This window comes from Cryptotermes secundus, unplaced genomic scaffold, assembly GCF_002891405.2.
Source record: "Cryptotermes secundus unplaced genomic scaffold, Csec_1.0 scaffold1379, whole genome shotgun sequence".
In the NCBI taxonomy this organism is placed as follows: domain Eukaryota; kingdom Metazoa; phylum Arthropoda; class Insecta; order Blattodea; family Kalotermitidae; genus Cryptotermes; species Cryptotermes secundus.
This window is the reverse complement of record NW_019718634.1, coordinates 292,973-311,343: the sequence shown is the minus strand read 5'-3', so window position 1 is coordinate 311,343 and position 18,371 is coordinate 292,973. Positions and strand designations below refer to the sequence as shown.

General features: G+C 44.1%; 1 protein-coding gene across 2 annotated transcripts in view; it reads right to left on the bottom strand.

Annotated features, from left to right (window-relative positions):
* The window catches only part of LOC111863395 (cytochrome P450 4C1), a 106,248-nt gene that overhangs the window by 1,839 nt on the left and 86,038 nt on the right, over positions 1 to 18,371 (bottom strand). Inside the window, exons 2-3 of one of the 2 annotated variants that reach the window (XM_023849674.2) lie at positions 15,111 to 16,261; positions 13,881 to 14,298 (exon numbers count right to left, since the gene is read on the bottom strand). In XM_023849674.2, the coding sequence (XP_023705442.1) occupies positions 13,881 to 14,298; positions 15,111 to 16,261 (1,569 nt within the window). Of the gene's footprint in view, positions 1 to 4,559; positions 5,342 to 13,880; positions 14,299 to 15,110; positions 16,262 to 18,371 lie in introns of those variants that run through there. The other variant, XR_002842597.2, reaches the window with a different exon arrangement.

Below are 18,371 nucleotides of genomic sequence, written 5' to 3'. Positions count from 1 at the left end.
ACAAGCCGGCCGATCACAGTGGCCGCGCGTTCTGAGGGATGAACCGCCTTCGCCCTCTTATATACTGGGATCGTGGGTTCGAATCCCACTCAAGGCATGAATGTGTGTGTTCATTTATTATGTGTTTATGCTGTCCTGTGTGTAAGGTAGCGGCCTTGCGATGGGTTGATCCCCCGTCCAAGGAGTCCTACCGATTATAAGATAAGATTATGAAACTGAGAAAAACGGCCAGGACCCAACAGTGATGCATGAATGAAATTAATTTATGACACGCAATTTAGGTTCCAAAATAATGTTGTAGTGCCTAAAAACATATGTGAAGGCCATTTGGATTTTTCACAAATTTAGACAAGAGTTCGCCCCAAATTACTCCGAATTAATGAGGTCTTCTATCTCTCTATCTATCTCTCTATCTATGGTTCTACAGCCCTTTGTTGGACCTTGGGCGTTTTTCAGCACTCCTTGGACGGGGGATCAGCCCGTTGTAAGGAGGCTACATACACACACAGGACAGCACAAACGCAGAATAAACGCATAAAGACATCCTTGGCTCAAATGGGATTGGAACCCACGATCCCAGCGTTCGAGCGGGCTTAGACTGCGAGGCCGGGCACTGTGCCCGGCGGTGAGGTCTCGCCGTAGTGGCATATAGCTAACGGGCCAGGTATGAAGACGAGTTGGAGAACGTCGCATGGCAGTGATAGGGGCCGTGACGTATCAGTTCTCGTGTTGACAGAGGAGTGTCACAGTCGCCCCCGCTTGATATGTCAACTGTACAGTAGGCAATTATTTGCACACGGAATATTAGTACCCCTTCGTTTTAGCCGGCCCACACTTTTCTTCCTGGCACGCTAAACACTCTCCATAAATGTTAAGTACAGTACGGGCGAAGTTGTCCCTGCGCTTAATTAAGCACTATGCCATGAAGACGTATGGGGCAGTTGAGGTACAGCCTTACCTTTCCTGACCTCGACACTAGATGGAGGCGAGTGGTCAGGCCGCTTTAACCCCGGGTAAAGAGCCCCCGGTACGCACTGGGCAGGCGGCTGGGTTGGGCCACAGAGTCGGTCTGAACGACGCGGAGAAAAGATAACTTTCTTTCCCCTGGAATCAAACCGCGGTCGTCTAGCCCGAAGTTCGTCACTATACCGAATGAGCCATCGCGGCTCCCTTTACATTGTCATGTGTCCGGGTTCCCGTGACTAATAACGAGTTCTGGATTGGATGATTTTATTTATTCGCACTGCTATTAAAACCAATTATGACAGCTCAAATCAGTCACTGCCTAAGACTCGCTCCACTCCTTACTGGACTACGAGTGTCTCCTCTTCTGCGTGACTGACTTAGTTCTGATTTACGTGTTGGTCACTTCTTCAGCTTCCACTGTCCGCTAGTTAACACTCCACAGCTGAACACTCAGCTACTGAACTGCCTTCTCAACTCTCTTTCGCCTGACGAACGCGTTTCACTTGCGGCTGAACTAAGGATGAAAGAAGAACGAAGACTGAATGAATCAGTCACTTGACCTCCCTTTATAACTTCGGGGCGGACCGAATAGAGATCACCATCTCGAACAGTTTCTCTGTTATTCTGTGTTATCCTAGCCAGCCGTTGCCTAGCAGTGGAATATTCCGGCTTTCAGGAGTCATATCACAATATTTTTGTTGGTTTTTAAATGATGGTGTCAGTAGCTATAATTGATAGCGTTCCATTTTAGGATGAGAGATGAATGATGTTTTTGAAAGGATTTACAAACACATTTCATGACGTAATCTACGTACTGTTCCAGCAATTGAGTGGAGGGACTGAGGTAAACCATGAAAAACTTAGGTCAGGATGCCCGGTGACCCGGGCAGCATTCGAAGCGGACACCTCCTGCATATGGATCCACGCCGTACTAGTGTGGGTACCCGCTCAGTTAAAACATGAGCTCATTACATCACGGTGGTGTAGGGCGACGTAAACGTTAAGCTCCTTACGGTCTGTGCATTTTGAATTTCACGGTCGTTTGGTTGTAACTTTATGATTCTGCACCAAATTCTCGGGTTATTCAAGGTCGGTAAGTCTGCCTGGTGCTGTAGAATAACTCCATGAAATAGAGATCATCTTTTGAAGCTAATAGTTGCTCAGCCACTCAAGTAGTTCCCAGCAAATGAACCCTAAAGTTGATTACCGTGGTCATGAGACCTCCGCCAGTTGTCTCTGCCCCCAATCAAATCAATTCGTGCCCAACATTTTCTTTAAGATCAGTTTCAATGTTATCCTCCCATCCACATCTCAGTGTTACAAGCGGTTCATTTCCTTCATTTTTCCTACTAAAATTCCGTATGCATATCTGTTCTCTGCAATGTATGCTACATGCCATACCCTCCTACATTTGGGCATCCTCACAGGTTATGAAGCTCCCCGTTAAGCGGGTTCCTCCAACCTCCTAATATTTCATCCATTTTAGATTCAAATTTTCTCTTCAGGGCCATATTCTCACGCGCCCTCAAATACTTTAAACACAACTTAATCATTTAAAGGATATAAAGACGTCTATCTTTTGGAAAAAACGTCGTAAAGTCTGTTGAAAATCCCAGAAGATAGAACTCTTCATAACCACTGCTGTGAAAACTCCATGTTCTGCATTAACACAATGAACATTTAAAAAAAAATCACAAGGGGACCGATAAGTTAAATATATCGCGAAATTTCGTAAACATATGAATTTTGAGTGATATGAAGCTGCTACAGACAGAATTACGTGTGTGTGTATGTGGTTCTGGTGAGCTCACGCGGCTGTGCTTGTGAGTGACTGCAAACAGCCTCATGTCGTCGGACAATTCAGCGCCATTACAGCGCGGTGTCTTCCGTTTCGCACACGTTGCCTTTTACAGCATAGTGTTAACTGTATGTACCACCTGCTCTAACAAACCACAACTCTACAATCTGCTCACACAGTGTATTTGTGTGTTCCGTATGGTTCTCACAATAAACAGCGACTGTTTCCCTAAACAGCATTAACCGGTTGGGCTTTGTAGCGGAGACGTAATGTGTTTCCTGTGAGGTACGGACTGAATTGCTATATATTCTGCCCACACAGTGTATCTGTGTGTTCCGTGTGATTCTCACAATAAACAGCGACTGTTTCCCTAAACGGCATTAACCGGTTGGGCTTTGTAGCGGAGACGTAAAGTGTTTCCTGTGACGTACGGACTGGATTGCTATATATTCTGCCCACAGAGTGTATCTCTGTGTTCCGTACGGTTCTCACAATAAACTGCGACTAATACAATTCGTTATGCTAATTTTAAATTATAATAATAACAATAACAGAACGCCCCACATTGTTGACCGCCAGATGTAAAAGGTAAAGCTGAAGCTATCCTTGTAAGAGGCCGTGGAGGCCCATAGGGTTGTGAGACGTCGAGGTTCCCACATTTTCTAGGCATTCGGCTCAGAGATGGCAGTGAGGTCAGACTTATGCACCGGCCGGCCTTTACCCCCCATGAAGATTCCTGGTACTCATTTCTGTTAGAGGCTGAGTCGACCACAGGGGCATAGTGCGGCTGAAAGTTTTAGGTCAATTGACAAATCCAGTGATCTCATCGGGAATCGAACCCGCGAATTTCCGGATTGTACGTTTCGAAGCCCGAATTTCATGACTGAGGTTTATCGTGGATTTACTTAGTTCCTAAGGCAAATGCCGGTATATTACCTCGATTAGGTCAAGTCTGCATCCTTCCAAATCCCTAAAAATTCATCATTCATCTACCATTGACGCCGTGCAATCTAGGTACTGACAGCAGCGTTAAATAGGCCACAATAATAGTTATACATCACTGATAGCACGTCAGTTGATAACACGAGCAGAAAACTGATACAGCCGTAACACACACCAGAAATACTGGACCTGGATATAGGAACAAAATCCATAAATATATTAAACACCGATGGCATGCCGCCTGCCGGACAACTGGGTAGGAATTTGAAGCTCCTAAACCAGAGAAACGCATATTCAGCAGCATCGAAAAGACAGCAGCGCTTGGATATGGCACTGTGTTCACAGCATTTAAGTAAAACTGTTGATAAAATTAAAATAAACAAATAAATAAATATAAATCCGTTGACATAACGACTTAGCTATGGGTTACACGGTAGGGGTTCGATTCCCAGAACGGGCAAAAGTATTTCTTTCTTTTCCATAGCGTCCAGACCGGCCCTGGGACCCACACAGCCTCCTACTCGATGGGCACCAGGGGTTGTATTCTGAGGTAAAGCGGGAGGGGCGTCAAGCTGACCACTCACCTCCACCTAGTACCGGGGTCAAGAATGGTGGAGCTATACCTCCGCTCCTCCATATACCTTAATGGGGTGGTACTTAATTTCATAATTAAATAGAGGAATAACTTCAATTTTACATAGTAGTAGTAGTAACGGAATTGTTCTGTGATTAGACAGTTTTCATCAACCCAAAGACATAACTATTTTGATCAAGCGTTCTGGAGGAGGAATTTATTTACTAGTAGTAGTAGTAGTAGTAGTAGTGGTAGTAGTAACAGACATGTTATTCTTACTTGTAGTATACTCAACGAGCAATTCTCCCTTGAGTTTCCCTTCTGAGTGTCTTGAAGAACAGAAAACGTTACGATGGGCTGATGTCTTGATTATGTTACATTGCACAAGAACTCTTTTTTAATGCTGTAACAGTTTCAGTGTTATGAACGAGATATCTCGCTTAGAAATACGAGTTAATTTTTTCTAAGAACCAAACTTTGATTTCTAACAAAATCAGTGAAAATAAACATCTGTATCCTCCTCTTGATAATATATTGTAACTGGTTTTATTGTTGAAACTGTTACCTAAGTTTCGTATCAAGCCTATGATATTTTTGGTTAGTGAAACTCGACACGAAGTGTATTTCAAAATCAGAAAAGTGCGACAAAATTTATTTCGAAAAATTTCAAACAACAAAACAGTATAGATATAATTATAGAAGCTATACCATAATAATAAATTAATTTTACGTTATTTATGTTCAAGATGTTGCGTATTTAATATCATAAATTACTTATATATATTTAAAAAAAAACAAAAACAAAATATATTTCTATGTCACTTGCAGAAACGAAACAAACTTAAAACGCAGAAACTTTTTGTTCGTGTTGTTACGTAACACTCCTTCAATTTTACGTATTATCAACTTTTAATTCAAATCGCTGGTAACTGTAACACACAGGCACACGGGATTATGTTTCGTAGAATTTAGCCGCAAAATGAAGCCACTAATAGCCAGAGCGCGCACAAGCACGAGGGCAATTCTTGCGGCAAATCCGAGAGACGACAGATGGGTCTGTTAATACAGGCTGACTGAATGACTGAGGGACTTGTAAAAGAACATCCCGCCCTGAACGCACCTCCCAGCTGCGGGGGGGGGGGGGGGATGCTAAAAAATAAAAAGAAGCCAAGACTAAGAGAGACAGAAAGAGAGAGAGAGAGAAGACATGAATAAATAAAAATGAAGTTTGGAAGAAGGAAAAGCTGTTGAAGGCTTAATGTCGAGAAATGTAAGGTGTGGGGAGGGAGGGGGGCAAGCAAGCTTGGTCCAAGCCAAAAAAAAAATTTTTCAAAATTAAATTCTCTTTAGCTCTTTCGTGTGACTATCTCGATCATGTAATCCCCACCACGCTCTCACCCCCTCCCCTCTCTCACCCCCTCCCCCCTCCAAGAAACCTCGGTCATCTGTCTCAACCATTCCAACATTTCATCAGGTTTATACACACGTGTCTATGGTTTGTATTAAGTTAATTTGATGCCTCATCTGTTTGTTTAGATAATAAAAACTGTAGAGCGGGCTAAATGCATTTCTCTTTTACGTTAAATAGAACTTTATACACAGACAAATTGAATATAATTAAATTTACAGTAAACCCTCGCTAATCCGGGTTAACTGGAGGACATCCGGATTAAGCAATAATCCAGATTAATGAAGCAAGAGGTAGTCCTAAAAGACAAAAGACTTTAGAACACAAATAAATGGAAAATTTAAAGATATAAGTAATTCTTATTAAAATAAATAACAAAATATCTCTGTAGAACCTTCATTTAAAAACTATATAAAGACAGTACATGTATTCATCGATAGAAGACTCAGAAGCTGTACTTGTTTGAACGTAACAATGCAGGTTTGAAGAAACCGTTTGAAGTTTTGTCTGAACAGACAAGTGACTCGTCTTCCTTCCTAAATGCCACGTGTCTTTTTGAAGTATGTACTCAACTCTGAACAGCATATTTCATATTTCGATCCGGATTAACTGTAACCGGATTAGCGAGGTAATATACGCAGAAAACTTTATAAAAGAACCCAGTGCCTTCTACCGAATTATATATCAATTAAACCATTAAAAATAACGTTAGTCCGTCCTCAGTGGGTCACCTCACGACGCTGGCAGAAGCCGGTGGAAAGATTAAATTGAGCGAGAAATCGGAAATTGCAGTGGCCTATTTGAGTTAATTTTCTTGTTACTGGAACTGATGAAAACCACAGAAAAACTCAAGTCAGGTTAGGCGGTACCCCGACAGAGACTCAAACCTAGCACGTCACAAATAAGAGCAAAGAGCGTAAACGCTAAGCCAACCCGCTTGCTGAGTATTGGTCCCTTATAGTAGTGTTCCTTAATCTTACCAAGTTCGCGTCCCGCCGTTCCTACTGTCAGAGAGTTGCAGTCCTGCCATAACAAAGTCCCTTTTCTTAAGTAAAATTAAATAATTATGCACAATTTAATAATATAATAATCATTCTTGCAAGCTCTTAAGGATTTCGGGATTTTAAAATTCGTTGGTCTTTTATTAATAATTATTACATAAAACAAATGTAGTTGTGTGATTTGACGCTCTTACAGCGATGGTTACGAAAAGGGGTGAAAATCGAGATATGTCCCCCCCCCCCCGAAACGTAGATTGAATTTTAGGTCTATATGATTAGAGGTTACATAGACTGACGGTGTTTGAGAACAGGGTGCTGAGGAGAATATTTGCACCGAAGAGAGATGAAGTGACAGGAGGTTGGAGAAAACTGCATAATGAGGAGCTTCATAACTTGTACTCTTCTCCAAGTATAATTAGAATGATCCAGTCACGGAGGATGAGATGCGCAGGACATATAGCAGGAATGGGGGAGAAGAGGAATGCATATAGGATAATGGTGGGAAGGCCAGAAGGAAAGAGACCACTGGGAAGACCAAGACATAGGTAAGTGGACAATATTAAAATGAATCCTAGAGATATAGGGTGGGATGGTATGCATTGGATTAATCTGGCTCAGGATATGGACCAGTGGGGGGCTCTTGTGAACACGGTAATGAACCTTCGGGTTCCATAAAATGCTGGGAAGTTCTTGAGTAGCTGCACAATTGGCGGTTTCTCAAGAAGGGCTCAGCTCCATGAGTGATGAGGGAGTGAGTGATGACTGGGGGTTCTCATAGCGGTGGTTATAAAGAGGGCTGACGATGAAAGAGACATGTTCCTCCGAAACGTCGGCTGACGTATTGGACCATATGGTGTTGTACCCCCGAACACAGAACCTTTCAATTTAATTTGAATTAGCAGAAATGTGATGATGGTGCAGCGTTAATGACTGAATTGCTATATATTCTGCCCACACAGTGTATCTGTGTGTTCCGTATGGTTCTCACAGTAAACAGCGACTGTTTCCCTAAACAGCATTAACCAGTTGGGCTTTGTAGTGGAGACGTAATGTGTTTCCTGTGAGGTACGGACTGAATTGCTATATATTCTGCTCACAGAGTGTATCTGTGTGTTCCGTATGGTTCTCACAGTAAACAGCGACTGTTTCCCTAAACAGCATTAACCGGTTGGGCTTTGCAGGGGAGACGTAAGGTTTCCTGTGAGGTACGAACTGAATTGCTATATATTCTGCCCACAGAGTGTATCTGTGTGTTCCGTATGGTTCTCACAATATACAGCGACTGCTTCCCTAAACAGCATTAACCGGTTGGGCTTTGTAGCGGAGACGTATTGAACTAACCTGTGAGATAGAGTACTGAATTCTCAAGTATTATATAGATCATTTTAGGCCGTGGATTTCCTCCGTCCTGTAGAAAATTCTAAGTTGGATTGAGACAGCGGCAGCGCCTTTTAATTTTCTGAATTCCTGTTGACTGTAAAGTAAAGTAAAACTATCCCTGTAACAGGCCGTGAAGGCCCATAGGGTTGTGAGACGTCGAGGCTCCCACACTTTCTAGATAATCGGCTCAAAGATGTCGGTATAATGTGTAATAGAGGCCTTTACGGCATTTAAATATTACATTTATTACAAATTATTACAAATAATCGGCTCAAAGATGTCGGTATAATGTGTAATAGAGGCCTTTACGGCATTTAAATATTACATTTATTACAAATTATTACAAATATTACATTTAAATATTCAGTTCGTACCTCACAGGAAACACATTAAGTCTCCGCTACAAAGCCCAACCGTTAGGGAAAGTCTCTCTATTTATTTTCAGATTCGTACGAAATCCTGCCTTCACTGATCCGTCTTGAAGACTGCTCTATAAGCCACTGATACACTAACGCATTCTTCTTGTCGGACACACACCGCCAAGGCGGACAAAGACTCCTTTGTTTGAAACGTGTAGGTGCCGAAAGGTTGGTACACCTCTCAATTTCGAGTTACACTGATGACCAAAATACACTAAAGTGCGCGATTCATTCTGAAGGATTAATACACCGTATATTCTGGTATATGAGAGGCAGGATAGCTCAGTCAGTATAGTGACTATGCTACGGGGTGGACAACTGAGATTCAGGTAGGAGCAAAGGATTTCGTCTTCTCTACAGCGTCCAGACCTGCTCTGGGGCCCACCGGGAGTGAATCTTGTAGTCGCTTTCCTTCACAAGAAATTCCCTGCCTTCTATGGAAGGACCATGATATACAAGAGTTAGACCCTTGAGGCAGTACAACAAAGTCGACATTCTCACGCAATATTTCTCTACGCTCAATTTTAATATTACCCTTCCCCATCTATATATGGATCTGTTTATCAGTTGTGATCATGACATTTTCAGCGCTGATGGCAAATGCTGCGTCATGAGAATCAGAGCAGTCACTCGCTTTGAAAGCGACGATTAACAAAATAATAATCCAAAATTCAGTTCTTACCTCATAGAAAACACAAGATCACATTTCCCCTCTTCATTCCAAATACAGGGAGAGTTCCGTTTGCAAGCGCGGGCTCAAGCGGAAGAGCCGGAAGCTTCTCCAGTCAAGTTGGGCCGGCCCATAACAGACAACTTTGTTTCAAGGATAAACTACCAATGTTATTAATGCTTGAAGAAAGAGTGAAATAGTACCGAGTTCAACACTTCCTCATCAGAAGTTATGTCCTGTTTACTAAATAACTAAGCATTTAAAGTCCATATGACAGCTGGAGTTGCCTACAGTGTAGCTACAAGTGTCATGGGACATCACTATTGGATCCAACATGGATAGCTTCCCCTGGATTTCTGCCGGTCAAAAGACGCGAATAAAGTTATTTGGTTATTTGTGTCACTTTTATTTCGTCTTTCATTACATCATACTAAGTATGTTCATAGGCCTAGATGTGTACATTCTTTCTTCTTCTAATTAGGTTTATTTGTATGCTTTTTCTCTCTCCCCCCGCGTGGATTTCCTTTTGTCCTTAAGCTTCTTATCATCTTGGGTACTCCAGGCAGTATCTCATCACTTCGCAACAGTGAAGTACATAACCCATGGCTTCTTATCCACTTCAAGAGAGGTTTGATAAACAGGCTGAAATACATCCGTACGTCACAGGAAACACATTACGTCTCCTCTACGGAGACCAACCGGTTAATGCTGTTTAGGGAAACAGTCGCTGTTTATTGTGAGAACGATACGGAACACACAAATACAATCTGTGGCCAGAATATATAGCAATTCAGTCCGTACCTCACAGGAAACGCATTACGTGTCCATAACAAAGCCCAACCGGTTAATGCTGTTTAGGAAAACAGTCGCTGTTTACTGTGAGAACCATACGGAACACACAAATACACTACGGGGCAGAATGCAGACTTTTTTAAATGATGGAGATGGTACATACAGGAAACTATAGGGCGTTAAAGAGTTATTCATACTGTACTTGTACTTTACGCCCTTGTGCCTCTAAAGCCACTCAGCCGCTAAACGTATAGTACTGTATATGCACGTATAATACCTAACCAGCGCTGCCCACTGAAATCCATCAACCTGGAGAGGCCTTTAATATACTTACATATTCTACACGAATCTGAAGCCTTTTGGTTTCTCGACTCGACAATCTTCGTAGAAAACATTATAATTTAAAGCAATAGGGCAATCCCCGTTCTTACGAATAGTCACGTTCCTGATGAGAATTCGTAAAGTGAAATTTCGTAATGCGAATTGCTGTTCCTCACAGGGGCAATGTTATAACTGGAAGGTTCTTTCGTGAACGACCAAAAATTGTGAAATATTTATTTATCTCCAATTTAGACCGCGCCATAGCTCAAGCGGTTAGACGCTGGTTTCCCACCGCGGCGGCCCGGGTTCGTTCCCGGGTCTCGTCAAGTGGGATTTGTGGTGGACAAAGTGGCGCTGGGGGCAGGTTTTCTCCGAGTACTTCGGTTTCCCCCGCCAATCTTTATTCCACCAATTGCTCCACAATCACCCTCACCTATCATTTGGGGCTGGTGCAATAGGCCAGAAGTGGCCGCAGTGCAAGGGACTTAGTCCCACTCCACTAGCAATAAAAAAAATATCTCCAATTTCATTACCTGAAACAAAAGCGACGAACATCAGAAACATACTAGATTATGCTATAAGCATTGGCAAACCTGTTATGCTATTAAGAAACAACAAATTGCTTAAAGCAGATGAAAAATCACGATAGATGCACACGAGAGCTGAGCGTAAGGCGAACTGACTTGTCGGCGCTGCGTGTTACCGCTATCGTTCGCATGTGTTTGTTTTTATTCGGAAGGGATTTCGGTAGACAAGTCGAGCCGAGTTATGCGTCTCGCTATTGAAGTTGGTACGACCGAAATTTCGTAAAGCGAGGATCGTCTGTAGATCAAATGAAATGGGTTACTGCATCTCAGATAAACGTAGAGAGAGAAGTCAAAAGGAAGAAAATGCGTACACGTAAATAGAGGCAGAGATAAAGAACGGTAGATAGAAATATAAACCGAGGAGGAAGAGAGAAATATAGAAAGGGAAGCTAAGAAATGACATTGGAGAAAATGATACAAACAGAGACGGATAGAACTACTGAGGATGACAGAAAAACAGAACAAAGGAATAGAGGAGCCATAAGAAAAACACACAGTATTATTTACTTATTGTTTATTTAACGATGCTGATAGTAGCTTCGACTATACTGCGTCGAATTGCAGGACGATTAATGAATACTGAATCTGACAGGATGTGGAAGGAAGTGGTCGTGGCCTAGTTTGAGGTACTGTCCTGGAATTTGTCTGGAGGTACTGAGTAAAACTAAATAATCCCAGTCAGCCCAGCCGCTGTTCCAGCCGAGATTTAAACCCATTACCTCCAATTTACAAAGCAATAGGCCTAATGTAATCTCTGATTTTATGGCGTCAAGTCTTTTTTGAGAAGCTGATATTTGCTCAGATAGTAATCAAATTCCTAGCATTACACAAGACTCGCAGTTTCATTGTCACATTCATAAGATCGCGCTGCTGGTCCCTATCCCAAGCCAGAATAATCCAATCGTCTATCATAAGGCTTACCTTCTGGGATTTTACGCTGTGGAGTACAGCAGAAGTCCACCAATGTTTCGGAAGAACATACTGCCCTCATCTTCAGAGCAAAAGAGTAAACCAAGCAACCAGCAAGCAGAGCATCTGAATCCAGTTCATATTTTCGCATCCCATCTCTTTAAGATCTGCTTGAATGGTAACCTCCCATCTATGTCTAGTTCTGCCAAATGGTCTCTTTCCTTCAGGTTCTACCAAAACTTGACGTAATCCCTACTCTACAAGATTCACGAGACACGTCCAAGTAAATATTTCAGAGCGTTTGTGTGTTTGGCGGTGGGGGGGCAGTGGAGTGTGCCATTTGGCAACCAGAAGCGCGGGAGGGAGGGAGGAAAGGGGGGAGTGGGGCGGTGTGTACCAGAAAAGAAGTGAGCTCGCAGCTCAAAGAGAGGCCCCGTGCAGGCAGCGTCGGTCTGGCGTCGGAACGGCATGGGAGATGCGACGCATGGCTTCGTGGACCTGCCTACTCTCAGAAGTGCGGCAGCACCTGCCTACACCGGACACTGTGTTCAGCGGAAACGTTAACACTCTGGAAAGCAATTCTGCTACAATACAGGACGCAAACGAGGTACCCTGCGATGTGACACCGCATAATCTGGTAGATAAGTACTAATTCTGCAGAGGAAGATACTGCCTCCATCTTCAATGCAGAAAATACTTGTGTGAATACGATATGTAATGTTTAGATCATTACGGTTCTGAGGAACCTAGCGCCCTCGGGTTATACGGAACCTTTAAGAATTGACTTACATTTGTACACCGTTACCGACGTTTCGAAGGAATCAACTGCTTTCATCTTCAGGACAGAAGATAATTTTGTCTTGTAGATCACTGCAGACGATTAGGAGGAACCCAATGCTTCCATCTTCAAGATAGAATATATACTTATGGGATGTGACGGTGTGTACTCTTCAGTATCGTTACCGACGTTTCGTAGAAATCTAATGCCCCCATCTCAGGACAGAAGAGACTTCTTGGATGTGACTCTGTATGACAATCCAACAATCTGTGAGATACAATAGGATGGGCATTAGATGGCTAGCGAAACGAACCGGTAAGGGGAACAACATGAAGTCTGAGGATACAGCAGAAGTTGTCTGCAGTCGAGGTGCAGCTGTCAGTACAGGAACGCAACACTAGGAGGACTATGTCAGGGTGAACTTTTGTTGCAACCATTGGGAGGGCTGAATGTGAAACACGCAGTGCAAAACGGAATTCGGGCAACAGCTCAGCATTTGCTCTAGGACAGAGGAAAACCGTGGAAAGCCGTGATCGAGCTGGCCGGTCGCAGGAGTGATTTCTAGCCAGCAGTCCGGCATTAAATACATGAACCCTAACGTTAAAAATCGTGAGTTTAAAAATATCTAGCAATTCAGTCCGTACCTCACAGGAAACACACTCCGTCTCCGCTACAAAGCCCAACCGGTTAATTCTGTTTGAGGAAACAGCCGCTGTTTATTGTGAGAACCATATGGAACACACAGATACACTCTGTGGGCAGAATGCGGAGTTCCTTCCAAGGGTTATGACAGATACCCAGGCCTGCAATTAGTCACCTTTTCATTCAGATCACTGATTCGTATGCAGAAGGTCATGGTATCAAATCTCGTTCCAGAGACCGGCTGTACTATCTTAGGCTTTCGTGGCATCCCTCAGTTCCTCCAGGCAAATATCGCGATAGAGCCTCATGTTAGGCAACGGGCACTTATTTTCACATCCTTCCGAATTCGCTGTTCACAGATCAACCTGCCGTCTCTAGATACATAGACTGAGATAATAAAAAACTTAAAATCTGACTTCTGCCCCGAATCGAACCCTGATTCCTCGATGCTCCAGTCTATAGCTTAATAACTGATATGTAAATAGTTAAATGTATAAATTCACTGCTGCGAATAGAAATATTATGAAGCCCCTCATTATGCAGTTTTCTCGAACCTCCTGTCACTTCCTCCCTCTTAGGACGGATTATCCTCCTTAGCACCCTGTTCTCGAACACCTTGAGTCTGTCCTCTTCCCTTATAAAGTGAGCCCTAGATATTGGTGGCTCCCATCAGTTATGTATCGGCAAACCTACCCTCTATCTTAATGTTAAATCCGTTGGCAGGTTTCAGTACAACTCCGGACTCCAAGCTGTCAACAAGCGTCCTGATGCCGCCGACTGTCTCGACGACGCGGAACCTCCTCAGGATGGTGGACAACATCGTCTTGGCCTCCATGATGCCGAACTTGTAGGCCACACACATCCGGCGCCCAGCGCCGAAAGGGATGTAGGCGTACGGATGTCTGCCGATGCTGTTCTCGGGGGAGAAACGGTCCGGGTCGAAACGTCCGGGGTCAGGGAAGTGGTCCGGATTCCGGTGAGTCGTGTACGTCACCACCATGGAGTAGCAGCCGGCAGGCAGCACGTAGCCGTTGCCAAGGTCAGTCTCCTGCTCCACCTTGCGGAACAGGTACGGGATTGGCGGGAAGAGGCGCAGAGACTCCTTGATCACCTGCAAAGCAAAGCAGGGTCGTAGTGCAGCGGGAGTGCTTCTACCTGTCTGTCTCTCTCTCTCTCTACCTATCTATCTGTCTGTCTGTCTACATACCTGTCTACCTACCTATCTCTTAATCAGCCAATTTATCTGTCAACCAGTCTGTCTCTATCTGTCCGTTTATCTATTTATCTATCTAAATATCAATCTATTTCTGTATCTACCTGTTAATCTACCCATTTATCTATCAATCAATCTACCTATAAACCAATCTATTAATATTATATATTTATCTGTCTACATATCAATATATCTATCAATCTGCTCAGTTATACGTTTATCCATCTATCTTCAGTTTTTCTGGTTATCTATCAATCAATCAATCTATGTCTGACCTTTATCTAATTACATATCTACATCAATCTATCTGTTTACTTACAGTCTGCCCATTAATCTATTTACCTACATATGACTTGTCTATCCATCTATCGATGAATCTATCTATGTATTTATTTACCTGCTTATCTACCTATGTACAGTTCTATCTATCCATCTGACGGACAAGCCACTGTCACACAGCAGAGTTCTTGTCGAAATGCTGGCATACATCTGAGGAATTCGTGGTGATGTGGTCTTTCTGGTTTATGACTTCATATAGTTTTACAGATGATTACCAATGTTTCGGAGCAACCCACTGCCTCCATCCTCAGGAAAATTAACTCAGACTGTCACAGCCACTTCCCTCCACATATTCAATTGGTTATTTGCTATCAATTGTAATTAGGTACTTAGAGACTAGTTACATAAATCGAACGGGAAGGCTCAACCACCTGCTCGAGGTAGGGCATGTGGAGTAGATCCTCACAAGTGACGAGCCTGTTCATGTCCTCTCCAAACACGCTCCTCTGTTCCTCGAAGACGCGCTGTTGGACGTCCTGATGAACGCCCAGAAGGGACAGCACATAACAACAGGTAGACGCCGTAGTCTCGGACCCAGCCGCCACGATAGTCACAACTTCGTCGTGGATCTCGTCTGGCGTCAGCTGCCCGTCCTCTATCAGCAGATCCAACAAAGACAGTTTCTTTCTGTTCACAGACTGGACATCATCAACTTGCGTCTTCTGTCGGCCACTTGCGTGGAATTTGGCCAACTTCTCGGAAACAACTTGTTGTACGTTTCCGTGCAGATATTTCAAAGTGGCCGCCTGTTCTTTGCCCAACTGAGTCAAATTGAAGATCCAGTCAACTGACAACCATGGACGCATGAATCTCTCAGACAGCAACTGAAGCGATTTCAAGACGTTCTGCACGTACTCTCCGTCATAGTCCAGTTGGGCATTCACCTTGGTTCCCATCGCTGTCTCGCATATGACGTCCAGTGTGCAGAGGCTGATGAGTGGGTACACGTTGACCGTAACGGCGCACTCACTGTCGCCCAACTTTTGCACCAAGATGGAACTGTTCTTGGCAAAATTCTCAACGAATTGATCCAGAATGTTGTTATGAAAAGTTGACTGGATTATTTTCCGGTGGACTCTCCACGTATCACCGTCTGACATCAATAAACCATTTCTAAAGAAAGGTTTGCCAACTTTTGTGACGTAGCCGGTACGCCTGATGAAGTTCTTGTTCCCCAACACCTTCTCCAGTGCAACAGGGTCGGACAACAGCACGAACAGATCCTGCCCTATCCACAGCTTAAATATGGAGCCGTGTTTCTCTACCAGTTGCACGATCATCTTGAAGAACTGAATCAAATCGCAGCCCGCGAAAGTGAGGAGGTTCCCAAGCAACGGGACCGGCGTTGGGCCCGGAAGTCTTGCGGCCAATTCCCACAGGCGTCTCTTGGTCCAACAAAACAATAGAACAGTTACTATAGCAACCGTTGCCAGGAAAACCGAAGAAATCTTCCACCAAACCTCATTCGCTCCTGGATTCTTGGATGTAGGTTTATAGGACTCCATTTCGTGGTCCCGCCCACCTGCAGAAGAACGCACAATTAATGTAAGGAAAACAGTTACCCCTATGAATATGTTTAATTTTTACATTGCTATCAGTGTGTGTTTGTGTGCGCGTAAGGGCATCAAATGAAGGGAAAATGTTTCTTGACTATGTAGTTCAGATGAAATGACAATAAATACCAAATGCTGGGCAACATAACAATTCTTATAAAGGTTGGAATTTTCGACACCTGGCACTTTTAAGATTAATGATGGCGATTGTGATATACTTCTCAGGGCACTTAACTTAGTGGAATGTCTGTCAGCATTCCTGACTCGTACGTTGGAACATTGTTCACGAAATTTGGGCCCACAGGGTAGCCATTTTGATTTCTCTTCCTCTGCCCTTACGAGTAACAGTGGGATAAGTCACTCCTTGGAAAGGAACCATCCTTAAGGAGCTAACAGCCATGTTGATAGAAGTTTCCTGTACTGAATTACGGAGTGCGCTCTTTCCAATCTCGTCTTTCCTATAGCCCGAATGTGACTTGCTGAGGACTAGACGACCAGAGTTCGATACGCGGGAGGGGCTCTGGGACCCTCACAGCCACCAATCCCACCAATTCTGGGGGGGTATTTGAGTATAAAGAGGCCAAAGCCTGAAGCTTATCAGTAAGCTGCGTCTAGGGATCGCGATTAACAGTTTCGGCGTCAAGAAGAACAGACTATCACGCGGAAACTGGCCGTTCTTCTAACTACATATTCGGTGCGTGGAACTGTTCCTTTAATTTTGAAAAAAAAATATATATATAAATGGCCTACGGTATGCACATTCCGCCCTCTTGGGCTTCTACAGTTCCCCTGAACAGTCTGAATTCGTCGATTCCTGTTGAATTTTGTTGTCATGTTGCCCGTGAAGCTCGACGGCTTTCCACAGACGTCTGACCATTGCTTTAGCGTCCCCGGAGTTTATCACGAAGTTTATTATCGTCACCGGTGCGCTCTTGACTTCGGCCTCCGTCTGAATGGACTCCAACTCGTCTGAAGCTCTCTCTCACGCGAGCTGTTCCCTTTGTCTGCACCGCTTGGGCTTCAGTCCTGCTCTGAACCATGGTTATCTTCCATTCCTTTCTTGCGCCATAGCTCAAGAGGTTAGTTGCTGGCTTCCCACCGCGGCGGCCCGGGTTCGATCCCGGTTCTGGTCAAGAGGGATTTGTGGTGGACAAAGTGGCGCTGGGGCAGGTTTTCTCCGAGTACTTCGGTTTCCCCTGCCAATCTTCATTCCACCAATTGCTCCACAATCACCCTCACCTATCATCTGGGGCTGGTACAATAGGCCAGAAGTGGCCGCAGTACAAGGGACTTAGTCCCACCCCACTAGCATTAAAACAAATTAGTAATACATTTCAATACGCTTGCCGAGTCCGAGAAAATCACGAAGTTTTGCTCCGAGTCTGTTTTTTCCAATGATTTCTAGTGTTTCGCCAACTTCTAACACTTCCGCCGTGAAACGAAACATATCCTGCCATCTCTTGACACTTTATTCGAACCACCTGAAGAATTGCACGAACTACATTTACGTTCCCATGAGATTAGAGGCGTATCTCTGCATGTTGGGCCCTGATGCCGCGTGGGCCCCCTACGGTGCAGCCCGAAAACAGGCTGCTACATTCCAGTGTTCAACTCCCCTCCTTAGTTTAAGCAACAATACACTTCATACAACTCTTACAGCAACAAGTTTGTCCACTCTCTCTACGTGTTTTGATCCAGTGTAAGGGTCATCTTCACGTGGCCTATCGCTGTGTATTCATTCATCATTGGCTCTACAGCCCTTTGTTGGGCCCTGGCAGCCTTTCCAATATAGCTTCGTAATCCTTTGCACAGCCGGTAGGAATCCAGGGATGGGAGATCAGCACGTCGCAAGGTCTGTACGGTCTTTACCTTTCACAGAGGACAGCGTAAAACAGAATAAACACAGACAGACATCTTTGCCTCAAGCGGAATTCGAACCCAAGGCCCCTGCGTTCGAGCGAGGACCAAGACAGTTCATGCCTCAGACCGCGCGTGCGTGGGCCCGCTGCTGCGCGTTGTGCCTCATCTGAAGCAACCTTTGGGTTACGTCATCAACATAGGCACCGTAAATGGTTGCAT